This window comes from Acanthaster planci, linkage group LG01, assembly GCF_054643075.1.
Source record: "Acanthaster planci isolate LZ-2023a linkage group LG01, COTS_SCS, whole genome shotgun sequence".
NCBI lineage: Eukaryota > Metazoa > Echinodermata > Asteroidea > Valvatida > Acanthasteridae > Acanthaster > Acanthaster planci.
In genome coordinates this window covers 20,216,588-20,238,310 of record NC_141777.1, presented here as the reverse complement: position 1 = coordinate 20,238,310, position 21,723 = coordinate 20,216,588, and the positions used below count along the sequence as shown (strand labels likewise).

The following is a 21,723-nucleotide window of genomic DNA, read 5'->3' as shown; positions in this document are numbered from 1 at the left end:
AACGAAAACTAGTTCTAAAAAAAATCAGTCATTGAACAATCGAGTGAAACACCTCCTTTCGATTGAAACGTTTGGGACAGGGATGCCACAGGGTCTGCTTGAAAATACCAGGAATTTAAAACACTGACCAACGCAGCTATGTAACTGAGTGTAACTTGTTATTTGAATAATTAGAAAGGGGTTCCAGATCTTGTACAAGAATTTGCTTCGTATTTGAAATCCTCATCATTTTTTATTATTATATTAAATTCATGTGAATATTTTATTTAAGCCTGGAAACACATTCCGGTAAACTAAACTAAACGTGAATTTTGTCCCCCTTGTTTGGCAAACAGAAATAGTTTGTTACCGTGTTTTTCGATGAATTTAGATAAGATTCTTCTGCCTTCACCAAGCCCTACGGCATAAGCTGCCAAACATCCAAACATTCCATTATTCTAGAAATAATTTATTTGGAGCGCACGAAATGATTTCGAACAAACAAAATTATTTCGAGCAATCGAAGCGATCTCGAGCAAACAAAATAAATTATTTCGAAGGAACGAAATAGTTTATTCGAGTGTACGAAATGATTTCGTGCCCACGAAATACAAACTGAAATTATTTTTGTTTTCTGAGTTTGTTTTCAACGCATGTCCCTTTAGGGGCTCCGTACTCTGAGCTTCGATGGCTTCAATTTGATTGCACCAACTGGAAAAAGAATATAGACTCAAAACCAAGAGACGATGTGGCATCCAATGCCAGCGATGATACTGTAGACTGACTGAAACAAACCCAACCTACCAGACCAAGACCCAAATCAAGTAACAGATGAATTTGGTAACTGGTACTAAGAAACCATGATCTGAGCAGGTAAAAAAAATTCAAACGAGTTTGCAAATAAATTCAAGGGAATGAACTTTTTCATGACTGAAATTGGTTGGGAAATTAAAATTTAAACTACACGTATATCAAAACCTGTACAGTAAATTATAACTACATGTAAATTCTATATGTACTGTAGACATATCAACAGAGCTGACCCAATAATTTTTACTTAAAATGAGACCCGGGTTAATTAATCAAAGTGAACCGTGACGTGCGGCACAGTAACAATGAAAACATTGACTGCAGAACATTGCGTTGTGCAGATCACATTAGTAGGATTCATCGATATCATGGAAACGAATGGTTGGATTGCTCTGCTGAATGAAGAAAATAGTCTACCTTGAGAAAAGTAGCTCAGGCATCCATTACTGGTGGAAAAGCTACGTGCTCAAGGCAGTCGTTATCTGCCTACGTGCCGACATTGATAACAGGGCCTATGGAAATGCAGCAAGGTGAATTGACATATCAATCTTCTATCAAACATGCTGTGTGACAAGTTGACAATTTTGTTTGGTGGGGTTCTGTTCCAGTGGATTCGCATGATAAGTGTTGATGCAATCTGCCAAACCTGTCCACAAGGTTGGACACAACATGGCTGGTCCTGCTACCAGGTTCCCCGTCCCAGCACAGATAGATTAATGTGGGTGGAGAGCCTTGCAAGGTGCAGAAACCTGGGCAGCCAGCTGACGGTGCCCGACAGCCAAGAAGAGAATGGTTTCATTTCGAACATGCGGCAGTGGGCCATCGCTCCCTCAGGGGCCAGGAACATCTGGCTTGGCTGTCTGAAAGTAGAGGGTGAGGGGTGGCTCTGTGAGGGGGAGGACCGGTGGCAGGCCCAGGCAGTCACCAACACCAACACCATTTGCTCAGTCCACGATGCCAATTTCAGCATCAAGTGGACGGAGGAAAGCCTGCACCAACCGCAAGCACATCCTTTGCGAACGACGGCTGGAGAAGTGTGCCACGTCCGTGCGCTGCAAAGCAGCCGTCACTGGCGCAGACGGCCATCTCGCCCGGCCTGGATGCCTGTTGGGCCATGCGTACAAGCAAATGCCGGCATCCCACCCGCTGACGTGCTGCACCGTTTGCTACAAGGATCCCGACTGTCACTCCTTCAACCTCTCCAGGGAGACGTGCCAATTCAACAATGTCACCTTATCCGAGACTGATGCCGGAAAGTTTTTCACAGAATCGGATGACTGCATGTACTACGAATTTTGAACCAAATTTTGTAGTGCCTGGAAGCCTCAAACGCTCAAAACAAACACCCCAAGAACAGAGTGGAAATACACGTTAGACCTTCATCCAGGTGAGGCAGCTATTTTGCATTCATGGAAAGAGGATCACATAATAAATAAACCTTGAAATCCAACATAATTTATTTTAGTCACTCAGAAATCATTACCAGTCGTTGACAATGTTAAGAGCACAGCGTAAGGGTTTTTTATATCATTTCCTTGTGTACAGACACATTCTATGAAGCAAACTTTCTGTTGAATAGAAAACTTTAAAGTTGGATACTAAGCCATACCAAAACCAAGCCAAAACAGCAGCGGGCAAAGGGTTACGGATCAACGACAGTAATACTTACAACTGACGTTGCTTTTGATTGCGTTAATGAAATTATAATTTTTGTGTAAAGCATAGATTATGTACAGGCCTATTTCAAGAGACCAGAAGATTTCTGTCGAAGATAGGCTTGATTTAAATGCTACATAATAATGTACAGTAAATATCTGCTTTGGTAATCTTAAAATTTGTGTAAGCTTGTATTCTTTATTTAATGCCTCATGTGGCAAACCCTAGTTATCCAAGTGTGTTGACAAAGTGTGTAGACAAAATGAAGTCTGTAATGTGATAATGCATTAAAAATTGAATTTGGGAATTCCAAATTTTTATTTTAAACAATGTATTTTCCAGTAAACTATACATGTACAATGTAGATGATTTCAGTGTTTTTGGCTTTTACCATTTCAAATTGTACATTTTATAGGATAATGCAGGATATACATGTAAGCAATTAATTCACTCTTAATACCGTCATCAGTCTAGCTTTGGCATAAAATAATTCTGCAATATTAGGTTTTTGGTTGGCGCAGTTGACCAGACTTAATAAACTTTTTAAGTTTTGCTGCCAGGTCCTGTTTGCAAAACTTTCTTTACAGTCTGTAAATCTGCCTTTGACCCTTGCGTATATCTAATAGCGTCCGCAATTCATTTCATGTAAAGTTTGAATACCGGTACATGGACTGTAGGCCTAAACGCCTTGTAGCGTTCCCCATTCGATAGTATTCCTAGCATTATGTGATGGGCACTTGACCGCTTGTCCTAACTACAGCCAGGCAGACCCTGTTTTCTATCCAACCGAGGTTGTCTCTCTACGGGCGAGAGTGCGCCTCCAAGAGTTTGCGACGCGTTGGCAAATCTCAACATGCGAAATCTGTCGACCTTTTCCAAACGCCCACTGGGTCGACAGATTTCGCGCATTGTGATTGGCCATAGCGTTGCAAACTCTTGGTCGCGCACTATTCTGAAACGCTCGTATGGCATTCACGGTAGTATTAATAATAAAGTGTGTGCATGTGTACGTGTCTGGTTGTTACGGGTACACGTAAACGTGCACACGAATGCGTACATGTTCCCCAACTGGAGGCAAGAGTACACGGGTCGCAGCTGCTCTGGTATTTTAACTTTCCACATTACTTTATTGTTGTTTTAAACAGCACCTTACTTTCTGTTTTAATGCGGTGGAAATCCTGGTTAAAAAGTATGCACACAACTCCGTTATTACAGATTAACAATTTGTTATTATGGATTACCTGTACTAACACTACGAATTAGTAATTCGTAATAACGCATTAGTAATTCGTAACAACGTGTTAGTAATTCGTTTACCAAAGGTTTTTTTTCAGTGGCACGATTGGGCTTTCGTAGATGTGCGTTAATTATAGTGAGCCTGTAGATGTGCCCATCAAGAGTGCTACACATTAATAAAAAAAATACTGATTGCAAAACACTGCTCGTTGAGGTAATCTCATTATGCTTCATCGTTACCACAGAAACGAAGAGTTGGATTACCGGGCTCAATGAGGAAAAATAAGTTCCCTAGGAAAATTACTCAGGCATTCAGAAACACTATGAATGCAACAACTAGGCCTACTGATAAAAAAAAACTGATTCAACCTCTCCCTGCGCTGCGCTGCACTGCAGCCATCATCGGTGCAGACGACTGTCTTCAGGGCCAAGTCAATTCGAATAATTCACTACTCGAATATTCGACCTTCAACTCGATCGAATATCTGAATATTCGGTCTTACCGACCGGCAGTTGCTAAATCAGTTGCTATAACGTACACAATTGTGCATTATAATCACTACAATAGCTTCCCACGTCTGTTAGCAACATTTAAGAGACGAACAATACTTCTTGCCCTGTTGAAAATTTCTCTTCCTTTTACATTTGTCCCCTAACCCCCTGGGGTGTATGTACAATCATACTGAAATCAGAGGAGTTACCACTGTTAGAAGTGAATAATTTGCTTTTTGAGTTGTAAGATTTCTGTCACTTAACATTTCAATCTGCTTGAAACTAACCTCCACAGTGCAATTAATAAAACGAAAGAAAATTCTCCCTCCCTTTTCATGAATGTTGCATTCGAATATTCAAATTCGGAAAATAATATTCGCATATTCGATAATCAATTGAATTTCGGATATTCGGCCCAGCCCTCGTTGTCTCGCCAAGCCCGGATGCCTGTCGGGCCACGCCTACAAGCAAATGCCGGCGCCACAGCCGCTGACGTGCGCTGCACCGTTACTAGGATCCCAACTGTCACTCCTTCAACTTGTCCGGGGAGACGTGCCATCTCAACGATGTCACCTTGTCCTAGGTTGGTACCGGAAAGTTTTTCACAGAATAGGATGACTGCATGTATTATGAATTGTGAACCAAGTCTCTGGTGCCTGGAAGTCTCAAAATTTGCTCTAAAAAAATTAACATACAATAAAAAGTGTGCCAGGAAGAAGGGCGTAAGCACTTACGCACTTTTGCCTGGAAGCATGATTAATGAAAAAACAAACTTTTTCCGACAAAAGGACGTATATATGCAACTGTTTTATTTTAAAGAAATACAAATATTTCTTCGCAAAAGTTTTAAAACGTTTTTCCCAAGTTGTTTAATAAGTTGTTCAAAGGTTGCTTTTTGTACAGCCTGTGTTGATTTTGGAGTATATTTATGCGTTTTTACTAAATAAAGAAAGTGTGGTTCTTACTCCGTTTTTTCTCTTTCTATGTTTTATTGATCATAAAAACGCAAAACATACATTACAAAGAATTCTTCCTCCCTTTTGCCGGGAACATTTTTCTGCTGTGATCATGCTTCCCAGGAAAAGGGCGTAAGCGCGCTTATACGCCCTTTGTCCAGGCGTACTAATGAATTAGCACAATTGGTGATGAAAAGGGTATTTTTGTCCCTCATCAAGGTGAGGCACTCATACCACTTTCATGCAGAGAGGCATAACTAAATAAAGAAACACTGTTTAAAGTAACCAAAGTGAGTATTGAGAAGAATGTGTCTCTGGGTGACATTTCAAGAACTAGAAAGAAAATATGTAGCTGAAAATTATATTTTCGTACGCGTGACGGACGGTGTACAGTAAATAAAGGATGCCAAGTTGTGAACAGGTCATGAGCACCAACAGAGATTGATCTCTAACATAAAGATCTGCTTTCCTTACTTCGGGAAAGTAATTTTAATTGGAACTTGGAATCATGAAGCCCTATGGACACAGAAGTCTGACCTGACAGCAGCGCATCTACAGGATCCCCGGGGGCGCCTGTACGATTCTTGAGATATCCTCTCCTGCTCAGCTACGCTCATTTGGCCAAGAGTCCAAAAACTGTTCTGTAGGTTGCCCTCCGTTTGGAGGTGGTGGTGGTGGTGGGGGTAGGTAGGCATAAGGGTATTTATTCTTGTTTAATAATTTGGGTTTGTACTGTTTTTTAATACTATTAAGACCATAAAACATGCTAAAGATGGAGTATGAATTTTTTTACATGGGTATGATAAATTTCCCGTGATACATTTATATTTTGAAAGACCCCAGAAAGTGCCATTACGGCGATGCAAATTGTTGCATAATTCATATTTTTCCTTGACGCCAACGCCATTTGACCTGGGCAGGAAATAGTGATAAAATAGTGATGTCAGCATAAATTATTATAAGTGCCCTTCCTCCGGTTGCGAGTTGAGATAAGGTGCTGCCATCCGGAAACAAATGTTTTAGTCTACTCGACTCTTACATACTAACATCTCATCTAATACTCTTAATCTTACATCGGACCGTTGTTGAGGAAGCTCATCAGTCACGTTACACATCAAACCTTCAGCTTCCCTTCCAGCACTTCATCGGAGGTATGGAAAAGAAGTCAGTGCACAGACATCACATGAAAGTTGAAACCCTTGGCCTAGTAGTAGTAGTATGCGCAAACTAGTTTGAAAAAAGACCTTGAGCCTTGTTCCTACTTGTCCTGCTTAGTTCTAGTTATGTAGATATATATAGTGTATTTCTGATGAACGCCGAATAGACCCTAAATATTAATGAAAATAATAATATCTCTGCCTGAGTACATCATATGGAGATCTCTCCCCAAAGTGTTTCCCAATCACAGTATTATTATTATTAAAGATTAGTAATGTACTGTAGCCTACATAGCCTACATCTGTTGCAGTCTGTGTATGTAAATAGGACTGCAATGATTGTCACATTTGGACATGGTCGGAAATAGTAGACCCCTTGAACCTTCCGTAGGTCTTCCTTACCATTAATTGATTTCATTCACAATAGCTCCTACAAATCAAAATCCTCAGATTTCACCATCAAAAGTTTTCAACCCTACGTCAACCCTGAGATTTGTCTAGTGTGAAGAGGCCTTACATGTGCACATGTACATGTATATTATACACGCAGCAAGTTCCCACCAGAGGACCGCCTTTGTTACATGTATATAAAAGCACATCATTTCTTATTTGTGCAGTGAGCAGATCGAATTGAGTCCCATGAGCTGAACCTAAATAAAACAAATGGGCCAGAGTTTTTGCATAAACATGCGTTTTACCTTCACCACTGAGTTCCCCAGCAAAATGAACAGTCACTCAGCCTTTGACAGTGTGTACATGTACATGCTTATGCTTATACAGTGTTGATTCGGATTTATGGTGACCTGACCACCAGAATGCCTAAAAAGACCATTCAGCAGCTGGACAAAGACAACAAGGCAACCGCCATCGTGTATGACTACTCCAGTGCCAAACTTGGCACCAGAAAGAGCAAAGTCAGGAGATGTAGAAGGGAAGCATTCCTGTCTTTGCTTCCATGTAGGAGGTCAACTTCTTCCCGTTTTCATACTGACAACAAAGCATTGTCACCATTAACTGCACGTAAATCAAAGAGTGCACCTGTCCAAGAATGGTAAGAGACTACACTCATAGAGACAAGTACAACAGATTTACATGAGCCTTTTCAATATATTCGTAATTATTTTTACATATTATTTGTATCAGTGCTGTTTGACAGTGAAGAGAAATTGTGGCTTAGTGGCATAATACTTGTTGCTTTTGAGAGATTTTGCGTTCTGTTTTAATGTTATTTAACAGAGCAAGTTCAACCATTATTTGATGGCCTTTCACCAATGTGCATGCGTAATACGGTGCCATTTAATCGGACCAATCAGAACTATGCATGATGCCATCACTCCCATTTTGCCATTGGTCGACATTGGCAAATTGTGGAACAAACACGGCAAAGTTAACCAGCAGTGCGAGTTTGCCCCAGGGCCTCATCCCAATAAGCCATTTGCGAGTTAAATTTGAATAAAATCTGGTACACTGAGTTCTTTAAATTCATGTGAACATAACAACTTGAATTCTCCATACTAAACCACCGTTGCTATACCTCGTGATTCAGGGCAAGCTTTTGCTTAGTTACATAAGAGACGCCTTGCAACAATACACTGTTGTCAATGGATATGAACGGCACAAAGGAACCAGTCCATTCCAGAGATGGTGGTCGCTATGCAAAAGCTTGCCCCGAATCACAAGGTATAGCAACAGTGTCTTTAGTCTGGGGAATTTAAATTGTTACGTTTCTATGCAATCAGATAACACAGTGTACCAGATTTTATTCAAATTTAACTTGCAAGTGGCTTATTGGTCAAACAGTCCAAAACGTCCATTGTTCAAGCAACACTGATCCAATTACAGACCTCCCAACATTGGCTCTCAAGAATTCAGAATCCTTCTCCCTGAAACTCGGAATTTTACATGAAAAATTGGACTATTCTTCGTATTACCATGAACAAGTAAAAATCAGTGCTGCATTGTACAAGAGTCAAATCCGTGTCCGTGATGATGTACAGTATTGCACATACTCACTGATTCCATACAATTTTGCTTTCCACAAGAGTTTACAGCTGAAATGGTCTGCAATAAATTTCATCTCCTGAATGAGTTGATTCACTGCAAAATTCAGCGAAAAATTTACCACATGGTGCTTGCACACTTGACGTGATTGTGGTCGATTTCACAGCAGTACCTAGTCTTGGATCCAAATGTTCTTAGCTGTGGTTCCATGCAAAACCAGGTGCCACAAGATGCATAAAGTGTCAGTTACAATGTCGCTTGTCGATAGAGGGCGTTTTTGTCCATGAATGATTTTGGTATCACGTCCATGTATCAAAAGAGAGCGCTGCCATAGACGTAGCTCACACAATGTATACTGCACTGACTGTTTGGGTAAGTCAGATAATTAATTTTGGATTTTTGCCCTGCCCAACGTGTATTTTAACATTGTATGCTCAGTGTATGCCCCCGAAGGTTTTGGGAAAAAACCATAAGCGTACTCGGGTGGGACTCAAACCCATGACCTCCTGCTTACTAGTACAGACATCTTAACCACACTATTTCAAGGAACAACTATTTCAAGGATGGATCCTTGAAATAGTTGTTCGCGGTACCCACTGCCACATCAGATTCGAACCAGCCAGCCGACACCGGCAATTAATTTACATATTCCCGGTGCAAATCCATCCTTGAAATAAGTTGGATAAGTCGTATTACGGTACATGCACAAGATTACACGGTTTCCAGTAATACATAGGCGTGTCACAATTGCGATTTAATGGAAACTGTAGGGACAAAATCAGGATTGCGGAAATGAAGTGAAAAGCAGAAATTTTCTGCCAAACTCGGTTGGGTTGGGAGGTCTGCAATTACATTTATCGCCAAGTATGATGGTTCCTCAAGCTTGCCCTTAGCCAAAGAATAATTACCGTGGCTCATATAACAACAACGAGGGATGGAAGTTTCAACAGAGACTTTTTGGGGTCATTACTATGCGTGCTATTCTGCCGAAGAACTTGCTGAAATGCAAAGTACTTGCACTCCATTTTCTCCATTACAGTGGCTCCAGTAACGCCAAGCAGAAGCTGCAGGTCTCTGTCCAGACTCGCCCTCCATATGGACCAAACATACTTTATTTTGAACTGGATCCAGAGACATCCGTCTCATCCTTGAAAGAGAAGATACATAGGAGTATCGGTGTTTTGCCTATGCATCAGCATCTGTACATCCGAAGAAATGTTGAGGTAATGAAGACAGTTAAAATTAAGCTTTGCTGTCTGATCCATAGGGACGGACCAGCCAAACTACAGAGGGTGGGATTCAGCAACAGTTCCGGTGGAGCCTTTGTCATAGTGCACAGTTTTACTGTTGAAGGCAAACTGCCAACTCTTAGTTAGAGCTGTGGCAAACATTCCACCTGTCCTGCCTGTGACTTTCAGGATGTGAACGGCGCGAAGACAGCTCTTGCAAGGTTGAATTCCAAGCGACATGGGGGGAGGGGGTGTGTTTGAACATCCCTTTGCGGGTTTCCTGATGTGTCTGCATGACCCGTTCAACTGTTGATGAAATAAAGCACCAGTACGAGTACTGTCTTTGAAATGAAAGTTCAGCTCACATTGTGTGTTGTAACTACACCATGTATGCTCTAACCGTGCATTCGTTTGGACTTGTTGCTTTGTCAGCTCTGCGATTTACTTACTCTTCACGAAAATGGTGTCGACAAAAACGAAATCATCTCACTATCAACTGAAGATGAGAATCAAGATGGACCAAAAGGTAAGTGCTGAAGCTAATGATTGCTAGATTGGATTTTAGAGGAGGATTAAGTTACAGTAGATTAAGACCTTCAGATTATTTTTACATGTAGAATTAGAAATTTTAAAGGTTGACAGTAGTTCTAAGTATAATGAGGTAAAGTATAATGACAAACATTCATGCATGTTGTACATGTACAATCTCTTTCATACTTCAGTATAATTTACCTATGTAATGGACTGATCCATTAAGCCCCACCCCCATTGTCTTTCATCCAATCACAGCCATGTGCATGTACATCCAACATGTGTGCACAAAGATCCAATGTGAATGCGCACATGTATGATGTGCATGGCTGCAACTTGCGGCGGGGCATGGGAGAGAAGCAAGTGTTACATGTAATTGCCCATATGTGCAATGGACAGGGCTAACTGGATCAGTCCTGTACTCGCCATCCTTGGAAGCTTTAAAAAATGTCCTTTTCAGGATAGAAAGGTCAATTGTGAGAAACGTGTCCAATGATGGTCTCATGCACAGATATTCTTGTGCTTTTCGAAGCTTTGGGACATGAACGAAAACCATGTCTTCTGGTGCTTGCTTGATACATTCTCCAAATGTAAAAATCTTCACCTCATTTCAGAATGAAATCCTGGCACTTGGAAGTGGATAAGCTAGCAAAAGTAACACCTGGGAGATGAAAAAGCAGAAATCATAACTACCAGCAAATGCACATCTGAAGTGATCCTTATCTACTCAGTTGGTGGGGAAAAAATACAAAAATCAAGATGAAGTTTCTCAGAAGCCGAAACAAGCATTGGCAAGCTTTTGGTTTGCTGATGTCCCAAAAAATCAATCAGTCCCAAAAAATAAAACTGGGTAAAGCGAGCAGGTGTAGCTGATCTTAGAAATATTCAGATTGACTCAAAGCTTTTTTTGGCCTTCTTTAACTCTCCTATGCTGAAGTCACTCTTTGGGTCATTTGGTAAACACCTCAAAGAAGCACTGCTGTGTTGTGTTGTGCACTGCACCAACAGTCCCTCACAGGAATATCAGATTGCACTTTTGTGCTGCCCAACAACTGTGCTTCACTGTTTCCTGTGCGTAATTGTGCAGTAAACCAAATGCAGTGAAGAGGACTGCACAAAAGACCCTGGGTCATTTTGTGCTGACAATCTACTGTGTACACACTGAACCTGTGCATGTTTGAGTTCCATGTAGAAAATACATGCCCACCAGTGACTGTGGACATTTGTGCACATTTGTGCTGTAAAACCAAAGGAGGATTAAACCAGATATCGCAGGATCTTTACTAACTACCTGTTTTATCCATTGAACACCCCCAACAATTCTGCACCAAAGGAACTGTTACATGAATGAATTATATTTCTTGCTTAGACTCACCTCAGTCACTGATTTCTGTTAGAACAGGTGGGCTTGTAAGACGCAACCGAGTGAAATACTCTCTTGTTAGGAATTAGGCAAGTCAAATGATCGTGGTTATAGTTCAACACATGTGGTGTCTTTGTTTGTTGTTTGGTTCATAAGCTTTCTAGGTTGTTCTGACGTATTTTCCGGCCGTAATAACCAATTTTCCAGTGGGTAAAAAAGAAAGGAAAAAAACACAGATCTTGTTCTTCTTAGAAAAGTCCTAGTAGCTCTGCACACAAATGGCCTTTATTATTCAGATAAAAAACGGCAAGCGCGTTCCTCTCTTATTGAATTACATTTGGAATATTCATTGGTCTATAACATTTTCACGGTAGGAATTGATTAAATCAGTCATTAACCCAGTCCAATGTTTCTTCATTTCACCAGTGAACTGCCAATTGGGAGGTAAAGCAGAAAAAGTCCAACCAGGGAAGCCCAACGAAACAAGATCAGAGAGGGAGCAACATGGAGCAACACCACACGAGGAACAGGAACGGGGAAAGAGACAAGCTCTTGACAAAGAAAAACCTCAGACTTTCTGGTAAAGCACTGTACAATAATGGATAGCCGACTTAACATATTTGAACATAATTATGGGTTTTGCCCTTATACCAACGTATAACATTGTGTCCTCTGTGTCAAGGAGTTCTCAAAAATTCACAACCCATGACCTCCTACTTACAAGTTTAGACTTCTGACCAAAGGACATCTGTGGAAATATTTGAACATCTTGACCGAACTCTTGAAAAAATTTTCTCGTTCTATAAAAAGTATCAAATCTTCAGAACTTCCCAGTGGAAAGTGTTTTGAAAATAAACATGTAAAAGACTGGTGTGTGTGAAGAAAAAAATCTGAAAGAGAAAAACAATGTTTCATCAGTTACAGACACGTCAAACAGGAGTTGCAGGTCTTCGTGCAGAATCCCCTCATCCGTGGACCAAAGACGCTCTGCTTCCGACTGGACCCAGAGATGTCCATCGCATCCTTGAAGGAGATGATACACAGGAGGATTGGTGTCCAACCCCAGCATCAGTGTTTGTACATATGGAAAAATATTCGCAAATTTCAGGTACAGATATGTTTTTTTAATGTACACTCCAGCATAGAGGAATTCTGGAAACCTTGATTAGGATTTTCAATAATCACTTAAAGGTAGTAAACACCATTGGTTTTTTGTCGTAATTTCTCTCAATTGGCTAATTATGGTGTATAGTATTCGCTGCAAGTTGCATTCCACTGACTTGTTCCACATTTGAGTCAACTGCTTTGTGAAAAATTGAGAAAAACTGGGCGGCATTTTCAACACTTAAATTGAAGGTTTTGTAATTTATCTTGTTTGAAATCCATAGATTACAGGGCATTCCTAGTAAGTGAACATCCACGGGGTCAGGGTGGGAAACAGGCATGACAGGTTATCATTCCGTTGAAAAAGGATCAGTTTTCATTGGCTAAGAGTGATCAGTGAATTTACCTTGGACTAATGCGCCTCCTTGACAATGTAGCCTTGCAGATTCATGAAAGAACTTCATCCAGGAACACAGTTGACTCGTGTCCATGAACGAAACCAAAACGAGTAGGCCTATATAATAATACAGCTGCGTGCAATCGTGCTTAATGACCACACATTCGCGTCAGTTTACACATCGATGAAAGTTTCAGAACACCATTCTTAGTTGATTCACTAATAATTATGACCAAAGAAGAAATTATGTCTTGAAACACGGGAGGTTTAATGTGTGGAAATCATACTTTTTGTTGATGAAAATCCCTTTCACCATTTTGCTTGGAAACAGTCACCTTATTTGGATCATGCCATTATGCTCTGGGGGTGATTTTGAATTCACAAAGTTTTTGCATGTAGAAAATCCTTAACTTCACACGGATCCTATTTATTTTCTGCTTTACACCTTACACTAAGGATCCTGTAATTTCAGTTTACAAGAAAACTCAGTGAAAACACTCTTTTTTTCTTGAGCTGATTGTTATTGGTTGTTTTTGTCTTACCAGCTCCATGACTTGCTTACACTCAATGACTGTGGAGTTCAACAAGACGAGAATATCTCACTCCGTCTGCTAACTGATGGCCTGCCTGGCGGTGGACAAAGAGGTGAATAGTCATTGGAAACTTACTGTTACGTTAATGTGAAAAAGTTGTGGTTAGTGTACGCATTGTGATTCTAAAATTAAAAGCTTAATTGCATCTTGTTATTAATGTTGCAAGGTAACATTAATCAGTGCATTCAAACCACCGTTCTTGCAAACTGTACTTACGAGGTTGAGGACTTTACAGGCTTCATCACTTAAGCCTTTCCAAAGACTGAATCTCGGCATTCAAGTTGACTTCTCTTTTTCCCTGCAGATCCCAATAATGGGGCAAAACAAGGTGTGAATAAAAAACAACAGGACAACACTGCCAGTGCACCGGCTACTTCAAAATGTACATGTACAAATGTGCCAAACCTTTCTGGTCACCCATCTGTTGGCATGTCAGAGAATCAACCAAGAACATCAAATCAACCGACCACACACTTTGCTGTCTCACAATTGCCGCCACTAGGTATGCAGACATGTATGACCAATATTTAAATGTGCGCTGTACTCCCCGGTCGGAAAAAAAAAATCTGAAGCCGTGTATGCAAGAGACTGTATTGCATTTTGAAAGTTGAAGTTTCTTCTGCTGCAAAATGTAGAGTGTCTGTGAAGTTCTTCAACCAATTTTCAAATCTGAGAATAAAGAATACAAAAAATCCACAGGTCAAAAGTGTCCCGGCCCACTTTGAGTTTGATTCTTCGTGGTTTGGATCGGGTATGCAAATAACAAGGTGAATCTCTTCTGTGCCAGTCCAGCTAGACCTTTGCAGATTTCTGAGCAGGCTTCAAGAAAAGGTCAGATTAATGTGCTTTTTTCTCTGTTTTGTCCAACATTTCTCTACCTAGGATGCACTGCATCTGATGTCCAATCCCCATCTGCTGTCACTAAATGTAAAGATGCACTGAAGTCTCGCTACAGAAGCAGTGGTTGTCATGTACAGCTAAATCCATGGTTGGATGAAGACAAGAGACACATAAATCACATGTACACAAGGGTACGCTTAGTAAATGCCAAGTTAATAAGAGGGAACATACTGAAATCCTATGATGATATGTTACTCCTCAGAACAAAAGAGGGTGATCTGGTCTCATTAAATGTATTAAGTGGTCCCACTGGTAGCGGAAAGACCACTCTCTTGGACAAAATAGCCTATGATTGGGCAACTGACGGTAGTGAGGTACTTAAGAGGTATGAACTGATCTTCAAGTTAAACATGCGTTACTTGGAACAGGGGTCAGACCTGGTTGATGCAGTTTTTGACCAGCTCATTGGAAAAGACAGAGATATAGGAAAAGACGATCTGTGGTCCTATATCAGGAGGAATTGTGACAAAGTCCTCGTTCTGTTGGATGGCTTTGATGAGTTTGTGACCGAAAATATGAAGAAGCCCTCTTTCGGTTCCATACTGAAAATCCTGAATAGAAGTTTGTGCAGGGGCTGCTCTGTAATTGTCGGCACCCGTCACACACACTTCCACTTACTGGTAACCAGGGAACTGCTTCAGGAACCATTCACACATGTCAAGGTCATGGGGTTCCAGGAGGAAGACATGGTGAGCGAGTATGTGCACAGATTTTACTCTGATGAACCAGACAAGGCTAAAGGGCTTCTGAAGAGGATTGAAATCTGTGACGACCTGTCCACTTTGGCAGAAAGTCCAAAGCTGCTTCTTTTGATGTGTTTACTGTGGAGAGAAGATTCCACACTTCCAGAAACAATGTCACGCTTTTATCGAAGCGTATTCACATACACTGGCAAAAGGAAAGGCTTGTTGGAAGAGGATATCTCCAGAGTCGTGATTGCACTCGGCAAGGTTGGTTTACGGGGTCTTCTCTCTCAAGGTCAAGAGCAGAGTTTTAAAGAAAGTGACTTTGAGCGGAGTGACTATGAGCTGGCTCTGAAAGCAGGTATTCTGACCAGAAAGAGAATCCCGAAGAGACTGATCCCTCACATCTTTGTGTATTTCCTGTACAGGACCTTCCAGGATTTTTGTGCAGGTACATACTTGCGAAGCCTGTTTGAATCAGGCTCAGAGGAATTTCGAAACACTCTGAATGAGATCATATCACAGGGCCCATGGGATTTCAAGTGTCTTCTGCGCTTTTGCTGTGGTGACAATGAGGCATGTACACTGGAGATACTGAAGGTATTTCAGGACAGTTACATGTATCAAGACGACTTGTCACTCGACAGTTTGGTGGGTCATTTGGCACTTGACTGTTACTTTGAAGGTCAGTGCAAGTGCTTGCCTCCTGAGGAATTCATACGTTCATTTCTGACTGATCACATTAGCATCAGAAGCCTTAACATTGACAGTGAACACTCGGTGAGATACTTTGTGCAGCGCATTGTTAAACAGACAGAGATCGATACCAAAGCTTACCTTGCTCAAGTAAAGAGAGTGGATATCAAAATGAGCGATGTATGGGATGTTGAGCCACTCGTCAGTGAGCTACCTAACTTGGTTACGTTGGATCTCTTTCAAAATGACCTGCGTTGTACAGCGGCATTGTTGTGCAAGCAGGTGGGACAGTGCAAGGCACTGCAGCACCTGCACTTGAGTTACTGCTCATTGAATGGACAGGATGTGATTTGTGTCGCTGAGGCACTGAGTGATCTACCCAGCGTGGTTACATTAAATCTTTCATGGAATGACCTGGGCGGCACAGCAGAATGGTGGTGCAAGCAGGTGGGGCAGTGCAAGGCACTGCAGAACCTGCACTTGAGTCACTGTTCGTTGAATGGACAGGACATGGTGCATGTTGCCGAGTCACTCAGCGGTCTGCCCAACTTGGTCACATTGAATCTTGCTTCTAATCCCTTGGCTGGCTCGGGAGCATGGTGGTGCAAGCAGGTGGAGCAGTGCAAGGTACTGCAACACCTGAACCTCAGTTTCTGCTCATTGAATGGACAGGACATGACACTTGTTGCTAAGTCACTCAGTGGTCTGCCCAACTTGGTCACATTGAATCTCTCTTTCAATGACCTGAGTGGTGCAGCGGCATCATTTTGGGCCGAGGTAAAGGTGTTCAAGGCCTTGCACACCCTGGAGCTCATGGAATGTGAGGAGACACAGGAGGATGAAAGGTACAGCAGTGAGTTACGGGGCAACCCTGGGACTCGTTTTACACTCATGTATCGCTGATTCTACCCGTGACCAGGTATGATTCCTCCCAACTTCCAGATCACCAAGTCAGAATCCAAGTCCCAGGCTTTGAGCCCTCCAACATATATAAGTCCAATCTTGCTCATGCTAGTCGACGATGGTTGGACTAGTGTAATCAGCTATTCGCCACCAGCCTTTCGAGTTCGGTCGCATCGTTGGTTGCCGTAAACTGTTTTTAATAGCACAGAGCAGAGAGGACCAGTTACAAGCTAAATGCCGGGAAAAAAAAGTATGTCACTTGTACATGACCATGCTCATATTTTATTTTTGCTATTTTGCCCTTCTTGCAGCCACCTTTTCTCCTCTTCGCCGAATGACCTGACAGCAGTTGTCTAGGGTCGTTCGCATTTTCAACTTCACTGCACATGCGCTAGGTACATCACAAACCACCCATGAGTTAACTAGTGGTGCTTGATTGATCTTGCCCAATGCTTCTACATCTAATATTTACACAGACATTGAGTTATTATGAATACTTGTGGACATGCACCATGTCATTACAATTTTGAAAGCATCACAAGAGTGGATTGGCAGACATTCCCAATTCAAAGTGTTTATAGTGCCATAGTAGAGAAGGATTTCTCTTTGTTGACCTTGAAGATTTTCAAATCCCAGTTCAAAATAAAAACTGGACCCAAACAAGTACAAGGTCAGAAAGGGACAATTACAACTGGTTCTTGTTTCTTTATTCCTTCCACCATAAATGAGTCAAGGGCCTCAGAAAGTGGATTTTAAAAAGCACAATTGAAGCAAATTGAGAGAGCAAAATGATGGATGTGGATATTACTAGAGAATATGTCCCACTGATGGGGTTGGTTTGGCAGTAGAAATACAACTTGACATGTGAACGAGATACTTATTTAGATTTGCATTCTAAAACCAATCAAGTCCAGTGTCTGATCCAGTGTGCTGTGGTTTCAGCAGTGAAAGCATTGAGGGACTCTGACAGCCTTTTCTATCAGAAGTTGATGGGATCCACTGCAGAATGACAGGTGAAGATGTGAAGCGATGCACTGAACACATTTCATTAGTGCTATGCTGAACGTTAGTTAGATGACTCGACTCTGTTGACGTTGTCTCTGTGCATTGTTGCTGCATTGCATTTCTCCTTGGGGAGGGAGTACCAGTCATCTACCAGCCTCTGACTGAACACAATTCTGCCTATACGCAGTGAGGTGATCTTTCCTTGACTGTGTCTCCAGATGTTTCTGTGGTTTTGTGATTTTCCTGGGGGAACAAGTCCCAGTCATCTACCAGCCTGTGACTGAACACAATTCTTCCTTTGTGTGTGTGTGTACTTGAGTATATCACTCCTCATGTGTTTGAATCATGTATGTCATATACATGCTCCCTACATCCCCCATCTCACATGGGTACAGAAGGAAGCTGTGTCATTTTCTGACAGTTGAAATGTCAAACGCTCTGGTTCGGAATTCTCAGTGTAAAAATGGTATATCGATTCTCGTTATCGTACTGCATGAAACCGCCTTGGGATTGTAGTTGGGAGTACAGTCCTTTCAGCCATGCCTCACTGTGAGTTTTTGTGGCCTTGAGAAGAAGCAGCACTGTCCATATTGAGGATTTAAAAAAGAAAAAAAAAGGCAAATAATCTGTAACAATGGTGCACCGTAGAATATGCTTGATGTCTCTCGACCCTGCATTGATCTGACTGATGATACCCTTTAACAGAGGAAGAAAGAGGGAGGTAGTTGAATGAACTGATAAGTAATCTGTGAAGGATTGAGAAGCTTATCACATTATACCAGCGATTTGACTGTGACACCTTGTAACAGTTGTAATTACATGTACATGTATAGTCAGGGCTTCATAGTGTGTGATTGGGGATATCAACACTGTACAAATGTATTCAGATATACGTGTATAGAACCAGGAGTTCAAACAAGTTTGTGATAATGGAAATAATGCAGATATTGAGTTCAACTTGTGAATAAGAGAGAGCTTTATTTTTCTGTTTCATCCTATGTAGATAGTCTGACATGCAAAGAGGTGTTTGCCTTTTGATGATAAATGTAAATAATAATTCAACTATTCAATTCTAATTTGAAGGAACAAATCATCCTTTTTATTTGATATCATTTGTTAGTACATTTGACATACATGGAGTAAAGATGATAGTTTTTTGTAACCAGAAATCAGAACCATGGAACTTGCCAGTAGTTAGTTCTCTGCAAGTCTAAATGTGTTATTTCCTATTCATAAATTGCCACCACTAAAACCAACTATAACCTACAACGTATGTGCCATTGCAATCTTGTATCACAAGTCCCTGTCAGTGGAAACAAGAGCACAGCCACAAGATATATGCATCCATGTTACCTGTAGTTATTGGAAAGCTAGCGTTATTGATATAAAATGCTGTACATTAACTGAGTGCAGTAGTGCTGACAAATCTCTAGTGGTTGAAGTCATAATGTTTGTCACTTTAATGAACCTCTGCCGAACTTAGTTTCAAAAGGGACTTGAGCGACCGTTGCCACAGATTTCTGACATGTAGTGAGACAAACGTCCTCCATTTTTTGTTGGTTGGTACGGTGTACTTTGTTTTCAAATTTCTGGTAATTTCATTTGACAAAGTTTTGGTTGTATTTTGAGGTGATGATGCTGCAAGTCCAGTGAAATTAGTTTATACCAAACGTAAGAGGAAATTTTTTTTTCACCGTCTGGCTATAAATCATCTCATTTATTTCAAGAGTTGAGGAAATGACATGCACTGCTTGTTGCCAAGTGAATGCGCTGTGAAACGATAACACAGCACTGTAACACTCCCTGAATTTTGGGGTGTAAATAACAATAATTTTACCACGTGGAAATTTCCAGGAACCAGGAGAGAGACTGATCCTACTTTCAATGCCCACTAGACCAAAAAGATGGGGTGTACCTCATTTGCATTTTTCACTCATATAATGCCAGATTAGTTTAAGAGAATGTTACATATCAATTGCAAATGTCATGTTGAACAAAGACGACAGGTGTGTAGTGTATACAAACTAAGTTTGGCATCTGCACATTGCATAAATGCATTGGTTGTACATTTAATGGGCTCACTTGTAAACTTTGAATGTGTACAAATGTATTTTGTTATGATTGATAATGTTTTCTTGTATTGGATGAACTGAAATATGACTCGACAATGTTTTGTGTGTGTGGTACTAGCACATCTCAGTGGACTCCAAAATATGTTCAGACTTTGATTGGTGATTCCAAACAGCAGCGTCAATGAAATATTTCTCTTGTGAAGTTTGTGCAGAGACCATGCAGAAGTGAACCCACTCTATCATAGTGAGGCATGTTCTGATAGGTTTGAATCATTACCTCCAGAACAATACATTCTATTAATGTATTATATCATCAGTATAACACTGCCTTGGTGTTTTGTTGTTGCAGATTATGCTGGAGTGTCCAACAAAGAATCAGTTTGTCTCTATTATTCTTGTGTCTCTTGATCCATGTATTACCAGTTAAAGGTTGATTGGATCAGAAATACAGAGAGTGATGATGTCACCAATATGAACAAAACGCACACTTTTAGAATATTTTACAGTTATTAGATTTCTTCTTGACAAGAAAGCAGTCACAGATTCGTCTAGTAATGCTGAGTTGCTTAATGGCAAGCTGAGAAAGCCCTGGATCTGATACCAAATCAAAACATCTGCTGAAGTTGTACTGAACAGAGATTCATATTCCCATATGGGATCTCAGACTTAACCGGGCGCTTAATTTGTGGCTAGCTCAACTGTGACAGTGGCCTGTAAAACCATGTCAGTTGAGACTCTCCATAACCTGAAGCACTTTGCACTCTACCGAATTGACAGTATTGTAAACAGATTGATTTGACATAGTATTTGGTATCAGTCCCCTCTTTTGTTTGTGTACTGTTTTCCGAATAATTCGATAAGTATTTCCCATTTTGCAAGGCTTGAACCTGTAGCTTAGTTTGTTGAAAATACAAACATGTTTTAAACATTCTATCATTGATTAGCTATCAAGCAAATCCTAAGTAAAATAAATTGCACATCTAATGTGAAACTTGCAGTCAACTTGAAGGAGCATTTAAAACATATGATCTGATTTTGAGAGCACCTGTTTTGAATTTTGGAATGTCATTTTTATTTGAAAGTTTCAATGTGAACGGAATCTTGGTTTTGGCATTAAAATTGCTCATGAAATTGTTACATCTTTTGTAACATGCTACTTTCATCTATAGGTTGTATCTTAGCAATAACCGTGAGTGTTTATCAGGTGCTTTATCACAGAAACATCAAAAGTGCTTTCAATAGCTTTTGTGTGTAGGTTCGTATGTTGAGTTCCATGGAGGTGGATGGGCCAATTGCCCAAAAGGAATTCATTAATACAGAAACAATGAAGTGATACAAATCGAGACAAACACAAAGATGGTTCTATGAGGAACGTCTGGGAAAGAGTTCCATGTCTCGGACAACACTAGAGACCCCTGTGCACAACCTATGACACTTCAGCCAACTTCAGGGTCTGAAAAAAAAATGCTTCGGTAATTTCTCAGATAAATTTCACTTTTGGGGACACGTCATCACTTTCTGACGGCTGTTATAGCATTTCTAACAAAAAATAGTGTCGTCCGTGTTTAATCCAAAGTGTTAGAAAAAAAAACTTTTAAAGACAAATAAGCGGACACACTGTGACTTGGACCGCATGCTTCCCGAGCTGCAGTACGTTGAAGGTACTAGGTAAGCGCGCTTGGCGTGCATTTGTATGAATAATTAGAAATGTAACAAGCTAACCCATCAAAAATTGGAAAGAATGAAAGGACTAAGGACAAGACAATGATTTCATTGTTGTTTGGGAAACTTCATTAACGTTGGCTTGTATCTTGCTGAGCCCTGAACTTTGCTAATTTTATACTGTTCCAATGGGGCCTGCAACATCGCCCTCTCTTGACAGAGGTCAACAACCGAAACCAGGAAATAAAATACCGAGTTGCGCGCGGCTCGCCCTCTGCTCGACTAGGGCGGCAGTATC

The 21,723-nt window shown here is 40.9% G+C and overlaps 1 protein-coding gene across 2 annotated transcripts; it reads left to right on the top strand.

Annotated features, from left to right (window-relative positions):
* The first annotated feature begins 6,118 nt into the window (after positions 1-6,118).
* LOC110982877 (NLR family CARD domain-containing protein 4-like) lies at positions 6,119-20,900 on the top strand. 2 transcript variants are annotated; one of them, XM_087141386.1, is made up of 9 exons: positions 6,119-6,280; positions 7,101-7,337; positions 9,327-9,510; positions 9,949-10,042; positions 11,837-11,990; positions 12,329-12,518; positions 13,457-13,556; positions 13,809-14,006; positions 14,387-20,900. In XM_087141386.1, exons 2-9 carry the CDS (start codon positions 7,102-7,104, stop codon positions 16,684-16,686), a joined length of 3,456 nt encoding a protein of 1,151 aa, XP_086997512.1. In that variant the 5' UTR covers positions 6,119-6,280; position 7,101; the 3' UTR covers positions 16,687-20,900. The 2 variants fall into 2 exon arrangements, with proteins under 2 accessions (XP_086997512.1, XP_022097313.2); XM_022241621.2 differs by having other exon boundaries at positions 7,067-7,337.
* The last annotated feature ends 823 nt before the right edge of the window (positions 20,901-21,723 follow it).